At 39.8% G+C, this 17315-nt stretch overlaps 1 protein-coding gene across 1 annotated transcript in view; it reads left to right on the top strand.

The window, feature by feature from the left end:
- bcr (BCR activator of RhoGEF and GTPase) overlaps window positions 1-16312 on the top strand; it is an 84674-nt gene extending 68362 nt beyond the window's left edge. Inside the window, exons 9-23 of the mRNA XM_084935010.1 lie at window positions 1825-1946; window positions 2296-2461; window positions 2700-2819; window positions 3609-3684; window positions 3876-3980; window positions 4330-4404; window positions 4678-4775; window positions 5602-5733; window positions 9838-9897; window positions 10093-10202; window positions 10528-10667; window positions 11032-11166; window positions 11270-11375; window positions 12367-12529; window positions 12659-16312. Coding sequence (XP_084791136.1) covers window positions 1825-1946; window positions 2296-2461; window positions 2700-2819; window positions 3609-3684; window positions 3876-3980; window positions 4330-4404; window positions 4678-4775; window positions 5602-5733; window positions 9838-9897; window positions 10093-10202; window positions 10528-10667; window positions 11032-11166; window positions 11270-11375; window positions 12367-12529; window positions 12659-12748 — 1698 coding nt within the window. The 3' untranslated portion in view covers window positions 12749-16312. The remainder of the gene's footprint in view (window positions 1-1824; window positions 1947-2295; window positions 2462-2699; window positions 2820-3608; window positions 3685-3875; window positions 3981-4329; window positions 4405-4677; window positions 4776-5601; window positions 5734-9837; window positions 9898-10092; window positions 10203-10527; window positions 10668-11031; window positions 11167-11269; window positions 11376-12366; window positions 12530-12658) is intronic.
- The last annotated feature ends 1003 nt before the right edge of the window (window positions 16313-17315 follow it).

Raw genomic sequence — 17315 nt, 5'->3', positions numbered from 1 at the left:
TTGATTGTGTAGCTCGTGATGAATAGTTATATCCTTCAGTGGGAATTAGTTTTCTATTAGATTGTTATTTCAGGGATCAGAATGTGATCGTAATGTGCTGTGGGATAGGCAGCGAGTGCGTGCCTCGACAACAGATCACTGCAGTGGAGCTGCTGTGGTGATATGTCACATGGTTCGCCGTCTATCTACAGCTAGAAACTGCTGCATGACATCTGTTCTGTCGAGAGCTACTACGTCCCTCTCTGGTTTCTTCTCTCCTTTCCTTCCTCTCTCCCTCTCTCAGACCTTTCCTTTTTATTGGGTCAGAGAGGCCCCCCCTCACCCCATCACTGACACTTTTCTTTTAAAATCATGCCCCATTATCTCTTTCCCTCTCTGTGTTGGTCATCCTCCTTTGATTCTCTCGGGCTTAAACATCGAGTGACACAGCATGATTCTCCTCCTTGTTAGCAGATGCCCAGTGAGAATTTGTAAGCACATAAACTTCTCTTTCATTAGCGTCATGTCCACTTCAGTGTTTTCAGGCGGTGACAGTAACTGTGTATTTGTGATGGAGAGGGGAAAGAAGAAAAACTGCACAAAGATGAAGACGAGGCATGTCGTTGGTTCTGGAAAGTGTGATGTCATGTTTCAGGGTTTTCCTGTTAGACTGACAGGATTTGGGAAGTCAAGTGCTGGTGTGAAATTGGGGTCTGCGGTCATTACATGAAGAAAAATATGGTTTGGTTGCAGTGGAAGATGTAAAATGAGCATTAAAGCCTCATTCTTTGGTTGGACAGTTTTTCTGGTAATTAGCCAAAGGAAACCCATACAATCCAATAAAGCGTGTGAAAAATTGAAACTTTACTAGTTAAATTTGAACAGATTAAAAAAAACTATTTAAAGCAATTCAGTAGAAATGATCACGTGTACAGTTAATCAGAAGAATAAAAGTGGTGTCACAAATGAGTGAAAGGCATTTTGTTGTCTTTTTGCAAATTGTATTATCTCCTTTTTACAGTGAACCACTTGGATCTAATCTCTAACCACAAGTAAAACAAAGGTTATGACCATTTAAAAGCAGATTGTTTCCTTCTGAGCTGTGGTTTGAGCTTCGTTTGCTCTCTGTTTTTGTTTTAATGCCCAGTCTCGCGTCTCCTTCTTAGCAAAGGGCATCACTGCCCTCTTTTGGCAAATGATGATATTACACATCTCATTATATAGTCTGACATCAGTGATCAGAGCTCTGGTCACTGATGTCACAAACATCACTCTTCCTCCTCTCGTTTCCTCCCTTACTCATCCTTTCCTGTGTGATCCCATGTTTCGTGATGATGATGCCAGATCAAGCATTTGAAAATAATTTTTTTTAATGTCTTTTGGGGGGTGGGGAAAGTGATGATTGCACACAATGAGCTAATGAGGTTTTTGTCATTTTTGATGCTGTAAAGCTAAACTCCTCTCTCCCTTCCCTCCTTCACCTTCCTTTCCTTCTAGTGTCCTCTTTCACACACTTGTGGAAGAGAAGTAGGAATTTGGGAGAATGGAAGGAGCGATAATGCTTTTAGATGCGGCACCTAATAAAAGGTTCTGCAAACTGATTGTGACCTTTTCAGAGAATTTCACACATTTATTACTGTGACTCTTAAAATGGTCTGAGCTCCCTAAAATGCCGCCGCCTCCATTCCCCATTATCCAGACTGCCAGCAATTCAGTTTGGATGCACGTTTCTCCAAGTGACTCTGTTTTTTCTTTTTGTTTGTTTTTTTGTGAGCTGTTTAGTTATCAACATAAAAGTGTTGTCTTTTTTACTGACCCCCTGAGTGTTGTCTTTTGTTGCCATAGAACCGCCAGCTGCTGAAGGACAGTTTCATGGTGGAGCTGGTGGAGGGAGCCAGGAAGCTTCGGCACGTCTTCCTCTTCACCGATCTGCTGCTCTGCGCCAAGCTGAAGAAACAGATTGGAGGGTAAGAAGAATCTGCTTATTTTTCTCATTCTCAGGGATGAGATACACTGACATGCATCCAGCAGATTAGCAGCAATGCTGACAAACAAGTCTAAAATTAGTAACAGTTAACATCTATGTTAGAACAGGACCTAAACTTCACAACAACAACCAGAGTTATTGACACAGATTTAATAATCTCTATTATTTGAAATATTTTCCCAAAAGACCCTCTTGATATTTTTTTTTTTTTACAGATAATAAGTACTTTTCTTCATTTATCCCTGGCTCATCGTCTTTCATGTACGCCTTTTTTTACTTTCCTTTAACCAACACTCTCCTTTTAATTTCCTGTCCTTCTCCTGCTGCAGTAAAAACCAGCAGTACGACTGTAAGTGGTACATCCCCCTGAGCGAAATGACTTTCCAGGGCCCCGAGGAGGCTGAGCCACTTACCATCCCTCAAGTCCCCGATGAAGAGCTGGACGCCATGAAGGTCAAGATCTCACACCTCCGCAGCGAGATTCAGAGAGAGAAGGTATCGTAGATGTGCTCTAATCCAGATTTCTGCATGCAGATATTCAGAAGTAGATGCTTCTTCGAGTTGGATATGTGCAGTAGTTTCACCGATATCTGTTTGGAAACTTAAACAAGATTATTTCTTTTTTGGGTTTTTTTTGTATTTCAAGCAGTCCAAATGTAGCAGTTACTATTTTTCTCACAGTTGAATAGTTTTGGACGCTCTTCCAAATAAAGTCAAATATTTTCACCACCAGAGAGCAAACAAGGGTTCAAAAGTCATTGATCGCCTCCGGAAGAAGCTGTCTGAACAGGAGTCTTTGCTCCTGTTAACATCCCCAAGCATACCCCTCAGATTCTACAACAAGAATGGAAAGGTAATGATGCTTTCTATCCTAAACTACCTCTGCTTTTATTTTATCAACAGCTCTTTCCCATCAGCTTCCCCTCACTGCTCCTTCTCCTCATTTTAATGGTTGTTTTTAAAATTATTTTTTATTAATTTTTGGGTTGCTAACTTCTGTTGTAACTGCATACTTTCTTTTTATGAGTGTGTATCAATTTCTGCATGACACCTTGTACAATTATGCTGGCTCAACGTCAGTACATGACAACAGGCATAAAGAGAATATAGACATATAGACAGTGAATGCATTAAACAGTAACCGTGAGACTTGGTCACTGCTGTGACAGGAGGGGGGCTGGCTTTGTTATGCTATGGTGTAGCAGTTTGGTGGTTCAGATTTATATTATAAGGTCACTACAAAATGCAGATAAGTGGTCACATTTATCTCAGGTGGAAACGCATGCAAGTGATCAGATATTCAGGAAGTGACCAGATATTCAGGAAGTGACCATACGGGGTCACTGAGTGGTTTTTAATATGAAAATGATTTGAAGCACAAATTTTGCCCAGCGACAAAGGTAGAGCCTTTGTCGCTGGGCAAAATCTGGGCTTAAATCTTAAACAGCACTCTCTACTGATATCCCCTCAAAAATGTGAACTGAGGGGATATCATTCTCTAAAAATATTTTTCCCTTCCTCCTGAACAGTTCGAGAAACTTAAAGGATGAACATGAACGTGCATTGAGTTATCGTGTTTGTCTTCCTGTTATTTTGTGACCATCTGTTTTTCTCAAACGCCTCTCATGTGTTTATTTTTCAGAGCTACAGTTTCCTGATTTCATCCGACTATGAACGTGCAGAGTGGAAGGAGATAATCAAGGAGCAGCAGAAGAAGTGTAAGTGTCAGTCAGGCTGGACCGGCTCAGTCATCTGAAGTGCAAGATACTAAAATTTGGGCATGTCTATGTAAATACTACCAATCGATTGAGGCTAAGAAACCAATATTTTTTTGCATATCTGTACGGCACGTGGTGTTTTTTTAAAGTACGGTGTGATTTAAAATCGAAATGTACTGTCTCCCCTCAAGGTTTTAAAACAGTTTCCCTGACGTCTATGGAGCTGCAGATGTTGACCAGCTCTTGTATAAAACTACAAACTGTCCACCACATTCCACTTAGTATTAACAAAGAAGGTAGAGTGACTGTTTTTATTTTGTCCAACATAATTTTGTGTTTTTTACAGACTTCTTTTAAGTTAAAGATATTCATGAGCGCTTATGAGGCAGTTTTATTTACAGCCTTGGTTTGTCTGTGCTTTTATTGGAAACCTTGAGCTTTCCCATAATGTCCCCAGGAATGAAGTAATCATTAATAATTGTGGGTAAATTTTGGATTGGTTTTAAATCCAGATGTTTAATACAGAGCACGTCTGTTAAATCTCTTCCTTCCTTTTCTCACTCTGTTCCAAAACATGCAGAGATCGGCATGCTTTTCTAGTGCCTCCTAACTTTTTATTACTCTGCTCACTGACCGTTTTTTCAGAGGATGAATCCTCCGGTCTCTACGGGTTCCTGAATGTAATCATCCACTCTGCCTCCGGCCTCAAACAGAGCTTAAGTGAGTCACTGACCTTCACCCACGCAACCTTCAGTTCAATTCAATTTTAATTTGTTCATAAGCAGCGGAAACGGTGTTATTTTTGGTTAAACTTTCAATCGTGAGTGTGTAATTGGATCCACGGGCTGAAATTCGTAGACATTTGATTTGATTTATTTTCCTAGGGTAGCATCAAACATTCAGCCCATTCTTTTACTAATGTAATACATTCACAAAGATGACGTGATTTGCCATATAAATGTAAATTGTATTAAATTGTTTCCTCCCTGCCAGATCTCTACTGCACATTGGAGGTGGACTCCTTTGGGTTCTTTTCAAATAAAGCCAAGACGAGAGTGTATCGATATACCAGTGAACCCAAATGGAATGAGGTAAGAGATAAAGAGTGTGCAATTCAACATACACATACCTTCAAAGCTGGATTTGATGAAGTAGACATGTAGTTGTTTCTGTGACATTATAAAGAGATTGCTCACCCACATGTACCAGCTGGTGCCTGCATTGAATCCTCAGTTGCACAAATCTATCAGTGCAACTCAGGAACACATACCTGCACACATTTCCGTCTTAGCATAGTTCATGTAGCTGACACCTGGTCTTTTAATCATTTAGGCATCCATCTCCGAGCAGTTAAAAGATGTCTAAACAAATCCAAAGCATCCAGAGCCCCAGCAAGAATGTACAAAACACACATATACATACTCCATATATACATGGAAGCAAGCACACGTGCACAAACAAGAATGCATTAATGGCATAGCTGGGTGAAGCAAGAAAAGCTCTGAGACATAATCACAGGATCACTTCATGTGTGACAGGGTGTGTTCCATAGTGGACCCAATGACTCTTTGAGGATTTTGCCCAGCAAAGTGGAAATAATATTAACTAATGAAGAGCTGCTGGTGATGACTCACATCTGGTCAAAAGCTAAGTGAACCAACGTAGTGTGGGCCTCAAAAAATATGTGCAAAACATATGCAGTACGTTCTCTTACATAATTACAGGAAGTGATGGTCAGCTGCGTTTTGTCGTTGGTCGTATTGAAATGCAATGCCATGGTGATGTCTCTGAAGTTATCATGGCTCTTTTGCATGATCTTTATCTGCAGACATCACTGTATTCAAATATTTCCCGCCCTTTGCTTTTATTTATTCTTTCCTCAATAGTTTTTTTTCTGTCTCTCTTTGTTCGCTGAAGGAGTTTGAAATCGAGCTGGAGGGCTCTCAGACCCTGAGGCTGCTCTGCTACGAAAAGAGCTACAACAAGACCAAGCAGAACAAAGAGGATGGAGACGGTACAGACCGCATCATGGGGAAAGGACAGATCCCGGTATGACATGACGTCACCCTTTTCTCAGCCGTGACCACCATGACTCATTGCTGATAAGCATTTATGCCACAATAGGTGCCGCATACCATATGATCAGTGAAGCTTGTTAGAGGAATATGTGATGGATAGGTAGAGGCTGGCTAAATGAAGATGGGTTTCAGTGAAGTTGTCTGCACTTGCAGGTGACTGTAATTAAAAAAAAAGAAAAAGTGTAGTGACTTTGTAGCGGTTTAATAAAAGCTGTATAAAGCTGTACGTGCTCACTGCTTCCTGCCAGGCTTAGCTGTTTCAAATATTTATCACCACCCTGGGGAATGGGTACTGAGTAGCAGCAAAGTCATCCTCCACAGAGGAAGTAAATATGAAGTCAGTACCATAAAGTATTCTCTCCATAATAATGCCAGACCCATAAAATTGCCATTATCCTGAACCCATCTGACTGACCATAGTTTGATGGCAGATTTAGGTAGTCAGGAATTTAATCACGAAGGCAACCCCACCCCACTGGATACTGCAAAGTGTCACCTAGAAGATTAACAGAGACAAAGGTAAAGATAAAAAACATAAAAAACAGGAGTTGCTTCTTACATCCATTGCTACCAAAAACAATCCCTTTTTCTACTCCTTCGTCAGCTTCAGTGTGCGTCTGCGTGTGCACGAGCATGATTGGACATTGCTGTAAGCTTTTTTTGCTCTGTTTACCACAAACACTCACACACACTAACCTTCATGTATATAGCAGCTCATTTGCTCTGGAGTAAAAAAAAAACCCACAAAATAATAGCTGTAACCTTTTAAATGATTGTTACAAATACACTGGTGCAACATTGCGTACATGTTGTTTCATGCCGTATGCACACACACGCATTACAGAGGACAGCTGTATTTATTCTGAGAATTCTGCATCCATGCTGGTTGGTAAAATAGAAAAAGCTATCTACACTAGGATAAGTTTCCAAACTGTGACTTACAGTCACATACTCCACCTAGTGGCTCCTCTAAGCCTCAGACACGATCCTATTTTGACAGATGATGTCATTTTAAAAGGAAAAAACTCATAGAGCTGTTGGAAGGTTACTCAGCAGGATTTTCACAAATCCAAGGCAACGTTGCTGCTGTGTTCAGCAAAAGTCACGGTGGCTTATTGAATCTACATTTTACTCTGCAGCTTTTTTGAGTGTTTGATCAGTCAGTTGCATGCTGAGATTAAAAAAAACACGACTGTTTAGTTTTCAGACTGGCTGGTATCTAGCATAAGAGGCAAAATAAGAGGCAAAACATGGGTGCTTAAGGATTGACCTGATAGATGGGTAATAAGAGTACATATAACATGGATGTATACTTGAGCAGGTCCTTGGTGTGTATTCTAGCTAGTGCAGTTTTTCCTGCATGTTTGTTCTTTATCTTAGAATCAAAGTAAAAAAAATGAAGTTTTCTTTTTCTATGATAATTTCACGTATGCTATAAGGGAAGATCGGTGACTCAATCCATGGCTTCTCCAGTCTGCAAGTTGACGTATTCCTGGGAAAGATACTAAACCCCGATGCATCCGTCTGAGTGTTAGTGTGAATGTTGTGTGAATGTTAGACTAAGTGCTGAGGCTTATAAAAAGCATGAGTGTGATTGTGTGTGTGACTGGGTGTGCTCAATTAGAGTAGAAAAGCACTACATAAGTACCAGTCCATTTTTGTTTGCTTGTTTTTCCATAATCTTTCCTAAACTTAAGGGTCACTTTAGCTCAGGAGGTAGAGCAGCTCATCTATTAACCGCAATGTTGATGGTGCGATGCCTGGCTGCCCAAGTATCTTTGGGCAAGGTACTGAACCCCAAGTTGCTCTACGATGTGTCCATTGGAGTGTCATTGTGTATGAATGTTAAAAAAGAACTTGTACCAAAAAATGCTTGTATGAATGGGTGAAGGAATCAAGCTGTATAAAGTGTTTTTAGTGCTCAAGGAGAGTAGAAAAAAACCAGAATGTAAAAATCACTCAGCCCACTAAAGTTCTAAAGTTTGGTGTCAGTTTGTCACATCATCAGCCAGAATTCCCCCATTTTTACTGCATCATTAGTCCTTTCCCTTTGATTCTACACCATAAACATCCCTCTTGTTTGATTTTTAAACGTACGCATCCACACCTTGCATTCATGGATTGTGTAAAGTCCTGTCTCCATCTGAATGAGCTGTGACAACTATTGTTTACCCTCGTGTTGCAATGCTGGCTAAATTCCAGCTTTTATCATCGTTCACTTGACCAGATTGTCGAATTATTGGAAAAAAAGCCACTAAAAGTCAGAGATGACAGCATCATGTGTGTGTCTGAAAGCTTTTAGGCCGACAAGGATGCCAGCTCTTATGGCTTTGCTGTTTTTTAGTGGAATGTAATTCTTTATAGATAAATGGCTCAAACCAAAGAGCACTCCAATCTCTTCAGTTTGATTCGGTTGTGAGAAACTTGATCCAGCTTTGCAGCCAACCAGATGGGGCTTATACTAGGTAAACACACCCAGCATGCGTATACTGTGTATGAGCGTGTTTGTTGCGTTTTGTGAGTTGTGTTTGTTCGCACTCAGCCTTTATTGCCCAGGATGGCATGGCTCTTTGATCTGAGTGTAGTTGTATGTAGAGATAGTACCTCTGAATAAATTACATTTGTTTATCGTGCTTCTAAATATATAGCGAAGGGTGTAGTGTGTCTGCAAATCACATTTCAAAACATTCTGCTACATCAGAGTAAGACAGTTGATGCAATTATAACTTTATGCTCTGCTTTTCTGACATAACACAGCAGCACAGTAAGTAGGACAACAGTCTTTAAATATAGCCTTGACTTTTTAAGATCATCATAATAAAGCAAATAAACATCAATAATTTATAAAGCTGCAGTGGCTCCAAACAAAATACTGAAGTTATTCTTTCAATTGTAAAAAAGTGATAATTTTTTGATCCGGTTAGATCTAAAAGTTTTAATAATATAGATTGTTTCATGTAAATGCACTGCAAAATTAATATTAGGTAAGTACATGAATATTATCAGCTTATTAAAGTAGTAGTTTCACAGTAAGCTGTCCTTATACCTGACATATTATTAGTTTGTTAATGTTCCATCAATGCATAAGCAGCATTTCACATGAGAAATCTGCTTTACTAGCTTTGTCTCATGCCCAGTCAGAGGATCACAGAATAAATGTTGCATAGTTTCATTGTAAAAGAAAAAATCTGAGGAAAATTTCTAAATATAAAAAAATCTACCATTGAGTATTTGTGTCAAATAAAGGTCTTTAAAGAACAGTGTTTCCATTTGAAAGGTGGTGGAGTAGAAGAAGAACGTAACTGAAGTACAGCAAAATTTCTCCAAATTTTACTTTCTACCACTTCTAGTAGAAGACTATTCAAAATATCATAAGCACTTTCATTGTTTTGTTTTTTTTCCGGGGGGGGGGGGGGGTAATGTCACCTTCTTCCCCAGCAAACATGCACAATGGATCCTGGAACATGTCTTTAGTTTGAATGTACTATCTGAATCTTCACATGACTCAAATTTCCAAATAATATTTTTATCTGGGCCTCGGTGCAGCTCATCCACTGTCTGAAATCGAGCCATTTTAGCTTCTAACCCAAGGGTGGGGAAACTCCAGGTCTCGAGGGCTGGTGTCCTGCAGGTTTTAGATGTGTCCTTGATCCAACACACCTGATTTAAATGGCTAAATTTCCTCCTCAACATGTCTTGAAGTTCTCCAGAGGCTGGTAATGAACTAATCATTTGATTCAGGTCTGTTGACCCAGGGTGATATCTAAAACCTGCAGGACACCGGCCCTCGAGGCCTGGAGTTTCCCACCCCGTTCTAACCCTTTAAGACAACCTTTGAGTGGTTGGCTGCCATTCACAAACAGAAGATTTGTAAAGCTGGTGGGTGGGGCTTCTGTCCACTCTCACTGAGATCATACAGATCCAGAAGACAGAAGCATGAGCTTTTAATTTTTGACTTGCGGTGATTACTTGCATTTATGCTGCTTCATTATTTGAAACTTTCTCAATGTTCAGTATGAGTATCCTTCAGTGTGAGCATTTATGTTTTTTTCTTTATCATGTTTCCTCAACTCAGCTTGATCCTCAGACTCTCCAAGGCAAAGACTGGCAGAGAACAGTTATTCCCATGAATGGGGTGAGTGGATCACATAAAATAAAGATATCAAAACATAAACAAGATTTTCCTCCTGTATTACACTCACTAGCAGCTCTAATGTAGCTTTACATTTAGACCACAGTAGTATGCATTAATGAGAAATGGGAAGCAGGTCGATCCAGATTGTGTAATGGTTTGATTTGTTTTTTAACTTTGAGTTCTGTTTCTTATCAGATTGAGATTAAACTGTCCATGAAGTTCACCAGCAGAGAGTTTAGCCTGAAGAGGATGCCCTCGGAGAAACCCATGGGTGTGTTTGGAGTTAAGATCTCCACAGTGACCAAGTGAGTAAATAAATGAAGAGTGACTATTTGCCCACCAGCACTGTGAAATGTCCAGGTCATTACTATTTGTGTTCTCCTCTGACATTTTAGGGCTAGGACAGTTGCTCACAGTAATTATTCTGTAATCAGAATAATCACATCTGTATTATTCCCTGTGCCAGGTTACTCAGTCTTATCCCAAACTGTGGCAGACTGTCACGTTTTAGAGAATAGGCCAGTGAATGGCTGAAGTCAGTTGGACAGATGGCGTAGCATACTGTATATATAGTTGTAACAAATGTTATTTCAGACCCTCCTTTTTGATTCCTTTTTTGTTTTCATCCAGACGAGAGCGCTCCAAGGTGCCCTACATTGTCCGGCAGTGCCTAGAGGAGATTGAAAGGAGGGGCATGGAGGAGGTGGGCATCTACAGAGTGTCAGGAGTGGCCACCGACATTCAGGCCTTGAAGACTGCCTTTGACACCAGTAAGTATCACTGCCATCCGTATACCTGATGACTTCTTTTGTTTTGGGGGTTTTATTTTTACATATTTGTCAATCTTACATGTTTCATTTTTAAATGATCATTTATTAAGGGACAAAAGCCATCCAAACCAACTTGGCCCTATATAAAGACATCATGAAGAAGACATCAAGAGGTTAATGATTTGAAATCATTAACCAGATTGACAGGGGAATCAATTTATGTATTAGCGAATAATTGGGTATCCTACTTTGCACTTTTAATTAGACGCTAACAGTTAGGAGGCACGGCAGTTTGTTCTGAGGTGTTTCCTAGCGTTATGATTGGCAAACTTCCAGTTTCAGGCTGCTCTCGTCTCTCCTGCAGATAACAAAGATGTGTCAGTGATGATGAGTGAGATGGATGTCAATGCCATCGCTGGGACCTTGAAGCTGTACTTCAGAGAGCTGCCGGAACCGCTCTTTACCGATGAGCTCTATCCCAATTTTGCAGGCGGCATCAGTAAGATACTGACTTTGAGGTTTTCCCACACATATGCAGTTTGAACTGCTTTATTTACAAGAAATGTATAAGCAGCTGTATCTTTCCCTTCCCTCCTCTGCAGCCCTGTCTGATAGTGTTGCCAAAGAGAGCTGCATGCTGAACTTGCTGCTGTCACTGCCCGAACCCAACCTGGTCACATTCCTTTTCCTTTTGGATCACTTAAAGAGGTATAAACAACTAAACACAAAAATACATGTATAGAAAGTAGACATGACCGCACACACCAATGTGCACAGAAAGGAAGACAAACCAAAGTCAAGAATGTAAATTTTTATAGTTGATGCATTAGGTGGCGATCACTCACGAGTGTGTTTTCAGATGGATTTTTTTTACATTTGTCTCCAAAACATTATCTAAATGTTAATATTGTTTTAAACTTGAGTCAGTTTATTGTGTTACGTGAACATCATTATGGTAGTATGCAGTATTCACCTCAGTGATTTTCTGTATTGATGTAGCTTTTATACTGTTAGGTATAAATCACTTGCAACTGCAAACAGCCTGACTGTGCACTGAATAGAACTGGAGATTTATTACTTTTACTTTTAATGTCTTTATAGAGTCAAAGCTTTTTCAATATTGGTTGACAATGTTATTGTTTTGTTATCATAAATCATTTAACCCCAAAAATTGGCCGTTACTACTATATCCAAGAGAACGTTTTCGGATAGTTACATGCCTGTTTGCATATTTAGAACCACAACATGTTATTGTAATTGAGGTAAAACAGAGAAATCCTCACACTGCAGAGGCCATATTTAGCAGACGTCGCTCCACAGCCAACTTAAATGATAAACAGAATATCAGGATTGTTGGGCAGACTCATAATCTTTTTATCGGTATTAATTATCGGGTCTCTCTTGTAAATGAGACATTAAGTCTCAGTGGGACTACCTGTATAAATAAAGGTTAAGGAAATAAAATATGTAAAAAATGACAAGGAATGTCAGAGGTGGAGGAGCTTGTGATTATTATTTGGATGGAGTGTCTGTGGACAGTTATCCCGTTTTATCCTATAAACTCTTCTGCCGCACTTACTGTAGCATCTCCAACTTGCTCATATTTGCGCTCAGAGCAGTCCATCTCCATCCCTGCTCATTAACATCGCTCTTGTTCTGCATCTTTATTACTAATCTACTCAACTCTTCCTCTCCTCAGGGTGGCAGAGAAGGAGAGTATCAACAAGATGTCTCTCCATAATTTGGCAACGGTGTTCGGGCCGACCTTACTAAGGCCCGCTGAGAAGGACAGCAAGATCCCCGCTAACCCAACACAGCCCATCAGCATGGGGGACAGCTGGTCCCTGGAAGTGATGGCACAGGTAAGCCACACAGTTTATCTTCAATCTCTGCCCTCTGCCATTTTGTGTTTGTATTTTCTGTAAAGGTGCTTGGCTCATTACGATACTTATATTTTTAATTTGCTCATTTTTTAAACTTTCTCAATACAGGTCCAGGTGTTGCTGTATTTCCTCCAGCTGGAGACGATTCCCACCCCAGACAGTAAACGACAGAGCATCCTGTTCTCCACTGAAGTATAGAGCTAACGCTGACTCTGACCACCGCTGTGTGAACAAACAGACGGACACTGGCTCAGAGCGAGCCTCCTGTCGTGTGTTTTTTATTTGACTGACTGCACTCCGCTCAGCTTTTGCGGCTGGGAAGGATTTGTCTCTGGTGATGCCTGTTGTGCTTGAACACAAGAGGGCGCCACTGGGCCTCTTAAGTACGGAGTATGTGAGGTCTTTGCCATTCCTGTCATTACCTGATAATTAGTATGATTCCATGTACCTCCAGTGTAATGCATCCACCACCTGGTTTTTGTTGGTCTCAGTGGTGAACCTTTGCAGCTTTTACACAGTTGTGGTTCATAATTCGAGAAGTTCGAATGAACAAAATCGCACAGAACGAGTCAGGATTGTTGATTTTTCTGGAATTGGTTCGCCAACAAATCAGAATCTCCACGAACTTTTGGGCATTGTTCTCTGTACGTCTTTATTTTAACCAATCGCAGGAAAAACTGTTGCAAAATGTGTTTCTCCATCTCAAACGTTGCTTCATGTCCAGTTGAGGAAAATCCTAAGTATGTCTTACATAATCTCAGCGCATTCTTTCAAACAAGTGCAGACATTTGATGGAACTGAAAGTCAGCGTGTGGCTGTCGCCGTCGTGCTGGCTTTTTCTTTTTTTCTGTATCACAGGAAGCCAACACCTGTATGTTAAAGTGTTTACAACGTAAACAAACCCGGTTGGAGTGAAACGCTACGGCTTGGTGAAGTGAACCCAGTGATTTGTAATACACTGCGGTCTGTCTGCCTGCCGTTTGTCCGACCACAAAAGCAAGTTTCCTCGATTTGTGTTGTGTCTCAAAGTAACCTTCAGCTTAAATGCACAGGAAGCAATATATTTTCTAACATAGGAGTTGTCTGTGTTCATATCTTTGCTGACGAAATGTCCTTCGCATTGTAACATAGGACGTCTTGCCAAATCAATATGTTTGTTTTGGGGTTTTTGTTAGGAAAAAGGAAGCGGTTGTATTTACAGATAAAGTACATGTACATAATCTTAAAGTTGTATTTTTCTTTTTGGTTAACAGTATAATCATTGTTGCTGTTACTGTAATTTATTTTGGGGTCGTCGGGGAGAAATTGGTTTGTTTGTTTTTTTCTATGTGAACTTAGGTTTCTGTTTAAGAAAGTAGTAGGTTTTAGCCTTGACTTCAAGTCTTGCAGTAATTAAGCAAGATTTAGCCTTGTTCTAATAGAAACTGCTCAGCTCTTCTATCAGTTCTTTATTTCGATATTGTTATTATTATTAATATTATGAAGGTAACACACACTTTGTAGTTCATACTGTATGTTGCTGTGGAAAAGACTGAAGCTCTTTGACTGCTAGCTGGTCCTTATCAGGACATCTCCCATCCAGAGATTGCCTGTCTAGTGTAGACATTATGCAATGTCATGATACATCTCATACACACATGGCGTTGTCTCCCTTTGTAACCATTTAATCTGTGGCTGCAGAAGTGCACTAATGCAATGTTAGAACTACTGTATTACCATTGAAGTGACCTGAGCACTCTGCGTTTATGTCCAGCGAACAGCGTATCTTTTGTCTTAAATGAAGGAATATTGATTTGCTTGCGCACACATGGCAAAATGTCCTCCTAATTATTTGTCCACAACTCACTGGCCAAGTTAGAGACAAGCTCTTAAAATGTTTTTTTTTTTTTTTTTGCAGTATGATTGATTTAACATGCAGGCATGTTTTGTTCATTTTATTTCTGTGCGCTCCTGCTATTGCTGTGTTGTATCCATGATGTGGGATGTAGTTCATGGGGATCTTTATCCTTTCTTTGTTCTTTTTTTTTCTAAAGATTTTTATATCACTACTGCTTATACTGCTTACTTTTTATAGCCAATTCAAGGCTAGTTATCATGACTGGCTGTAAAACCAATGAATGAGTTAAATGGATCTGATAAGGGTTCACGTGTGCTTGTGGCCACGATGAAGATGGAGTGGAAAAGCACACATGAGTAAATTATGATGGAAAACACAGTTCTTGCATTCGGATACAGGTGAACCCTCTAAACGTCGCGTTTGCTCTCGCTTTGCCCTTGCAGCATCTCAAAGATATTTTTCTTGCCTGTACTCGTGTAGGTTGTGAGAGGCCGAATGCACCACCACCAGTCATTTATTCATTATTACACTTGTTACCTTTATAGCAAGTCCTAATTGCCTGCTCTACTCTACCCTATCGTGCCTCGACACTTACGCTTTTGTTTAGCGCCTGTGGGCCTCTGAATGTCAGTGATAGTGCTGACTGTGAAAACATTCGTTCTCCCGTTGCCTTTGCTGAGGACAGCCACACATCGTTCATCTCGCTGACGACTAAGACAGGACCTTAAACTTAAGTGTGGTCTTAGCTCATACTCTCAGCTCCATGCCTATCCTACCTGCCACCTTCATTTGACTGTGATGCACAAAATGTTAAAAGAGAAACTGTGTCAACATCTGTCTTTTTAGGGCAATGGATCAAAACATTTTCCCCAAGTCCATCTTTGTTATTTTCTTAAGTTTTATATCCTCTATTTTTATTTATTTATGCTTTTGCACAGCCTGGATCTATTTATTTAAGATATTGCCATCTAAAGCTAAATTAATGTTCGAAAACTGTCTTTATCTGGTGTGCTTTCTTTGGGAAAATCTTACGTCTTAGAGTTACAACTGTTTGTCTCTATTTGGCCCCGACTATGTAGAACTGCAGTGATTTTTCAACTCTCAGTTCCTGCATTGTCAGTTCATATTTAGTTATTTGTGTTGAACAACAGACTGGCCACTGTGATTGTCTAGCTAATAGGAAGTGCAGGTTCTTCTTAATTTAAAAGGTAGATTCTGTGAGTTCCTGGAACTCAGACTCCTCCTGCTTTTTCCATAGAGTTGTATAATGTGTATAATACTAGAGTATGCATAATCTGGTTTCTCTTTTATTTATTGTGGCGTCCGCTGATCGTTGAGGATTGAGACGGTACATCTCTAGTCTCTTTCAAAATCCAAACTATCAGTACAGTATGTGGTAGAGGAGAAAAGAGTCTTATATTAGTCTAAATCTGCATTGTTTTGGTCTGTTGATTGTCACCGTAACTGCATGTACCCTCCATAATACAGCTCCCTCCACAACCTCAGTCCCAACCGAGAAAAAAAAAAAGGTTTAGTTTTTCTGTGGAGTACTCTGACCATATATTCTTCTATATGAAAGTTCCAAATCTCTTGCATTTACTGTACACGACACTGCTATTGCCACTTCTTCAACAACATGCTGCCATTAAATTAGGCTTTTCCAACCTTCAAAAAGTATTCTTTTGCGTTACTGAGCATATAACGATGTAAAGGTGAGGATGAGACTTGGTGACCAACAACACTTTTTTTATTCCTCAACTTTTAACTCTTGTTCCTGTTAAATATTCAATGTTCTGCTTGTAGAACTGTAAAAAGGAATAATAAAAAAAAGGAATACTGTATTCTGAGGGCAAACATGTTTGGAAGGCATTTGTGGCCTATGTTTGTACACAAAAAGCTAAATAAAATCTCCTGTATCTGATAAATCTGAAATTGATTGTTTTTTGGAGAAGTACTCTCAGATTTTATTTTGATTCTAGAAACCCCAAAGTGTTGGGACACGGCGTTACTACAGTGTTGATTCATGTCATGTTTTGGCAACTCTGCACATTTTTGGGCAACTGAGGAAATCAATCAAAACATCATTCCATTCTTGCGTAACATAAAAGTTTCAGCTGTTTTTGTATTTTTTTTTCTCAGAATGCATCAAGTCTTTTCAATGGCTGACAGATTAGCACCTGGACTCTTTCTCTTCAGAGTCACTTTTTAAGAGCGCGCTGATAACAAGCTGGTTGGTCCCTCTCCTCCTGGGATCGTGGGATGATGGCTCTGACAGTTTTCCTGTTCTCCTCAGTTCATCTTAAATGAGCTCGGCCTACAGAAGCTGGTAGCTGAATCTTGTGTATAAATATTTCTTCCTTACATGGTGATGTGTTAACCATAGACTGTAGATAAAAAATGGACATGGCCACCATAACATCATCCACTGTTGTTAAACATTAGCAGTTTTAGTGACGCCATTTGTTTTTTTAGGAACCATAAATAAAGTTTAGGAAGCTTTGTTTATACACAAAACTATTTTCTAGTTAATACTAAGTAAGCTATTTTTTGCTGCTCCCATATTTACAAGGGACCGCCACAGCAGGTGTCAGCACATATTCGATATTGCAGACTTTTACACTGGATACCCTTTCTTATACAACCTCCAAATGTTTGTTTCCACCTGGGACAGAACCTTTGGCTAGCTAAGTGAATGTGTACACCACATGGAGCCAGTTACTAAATACTTGAATTTCACTATACAGAAACTAAAAAAGCTCAAGCTTCGTAAGACACAGCAAGCTGTAATATTAAATCAGATCACTCCATTATGTGATCCTAAAAGCACTGTAGTGTAAAGGTTTCGGTCAGTGAGTCGAATTGGAGGACATGAGCACTAACAGACAGGTATTGGTTACAGTTCCCTTTGTTACCACATCTGTCAATCAA

The sequence above is a fragment of the Perissodus microlepis genome, chromosome 7, assembly GCF_051167445.1.
Source record: "Perissodus microlepis isolate ML-2025 ecotype Zambia chromosome 7, ASM5116744v1, whole genome shotgun sequence".
Taxonomy (NCBI): Eukaryota; Metazoa; Chordata; class Actinopteri; order Cichliformes; family Cichlidae; genus Perissodus; species Perissodus microlepis.
Note: the sequence above shows the minus strand (reverse complement) of the source record. Positions and strands in the feature narration are given on the sequence as shown.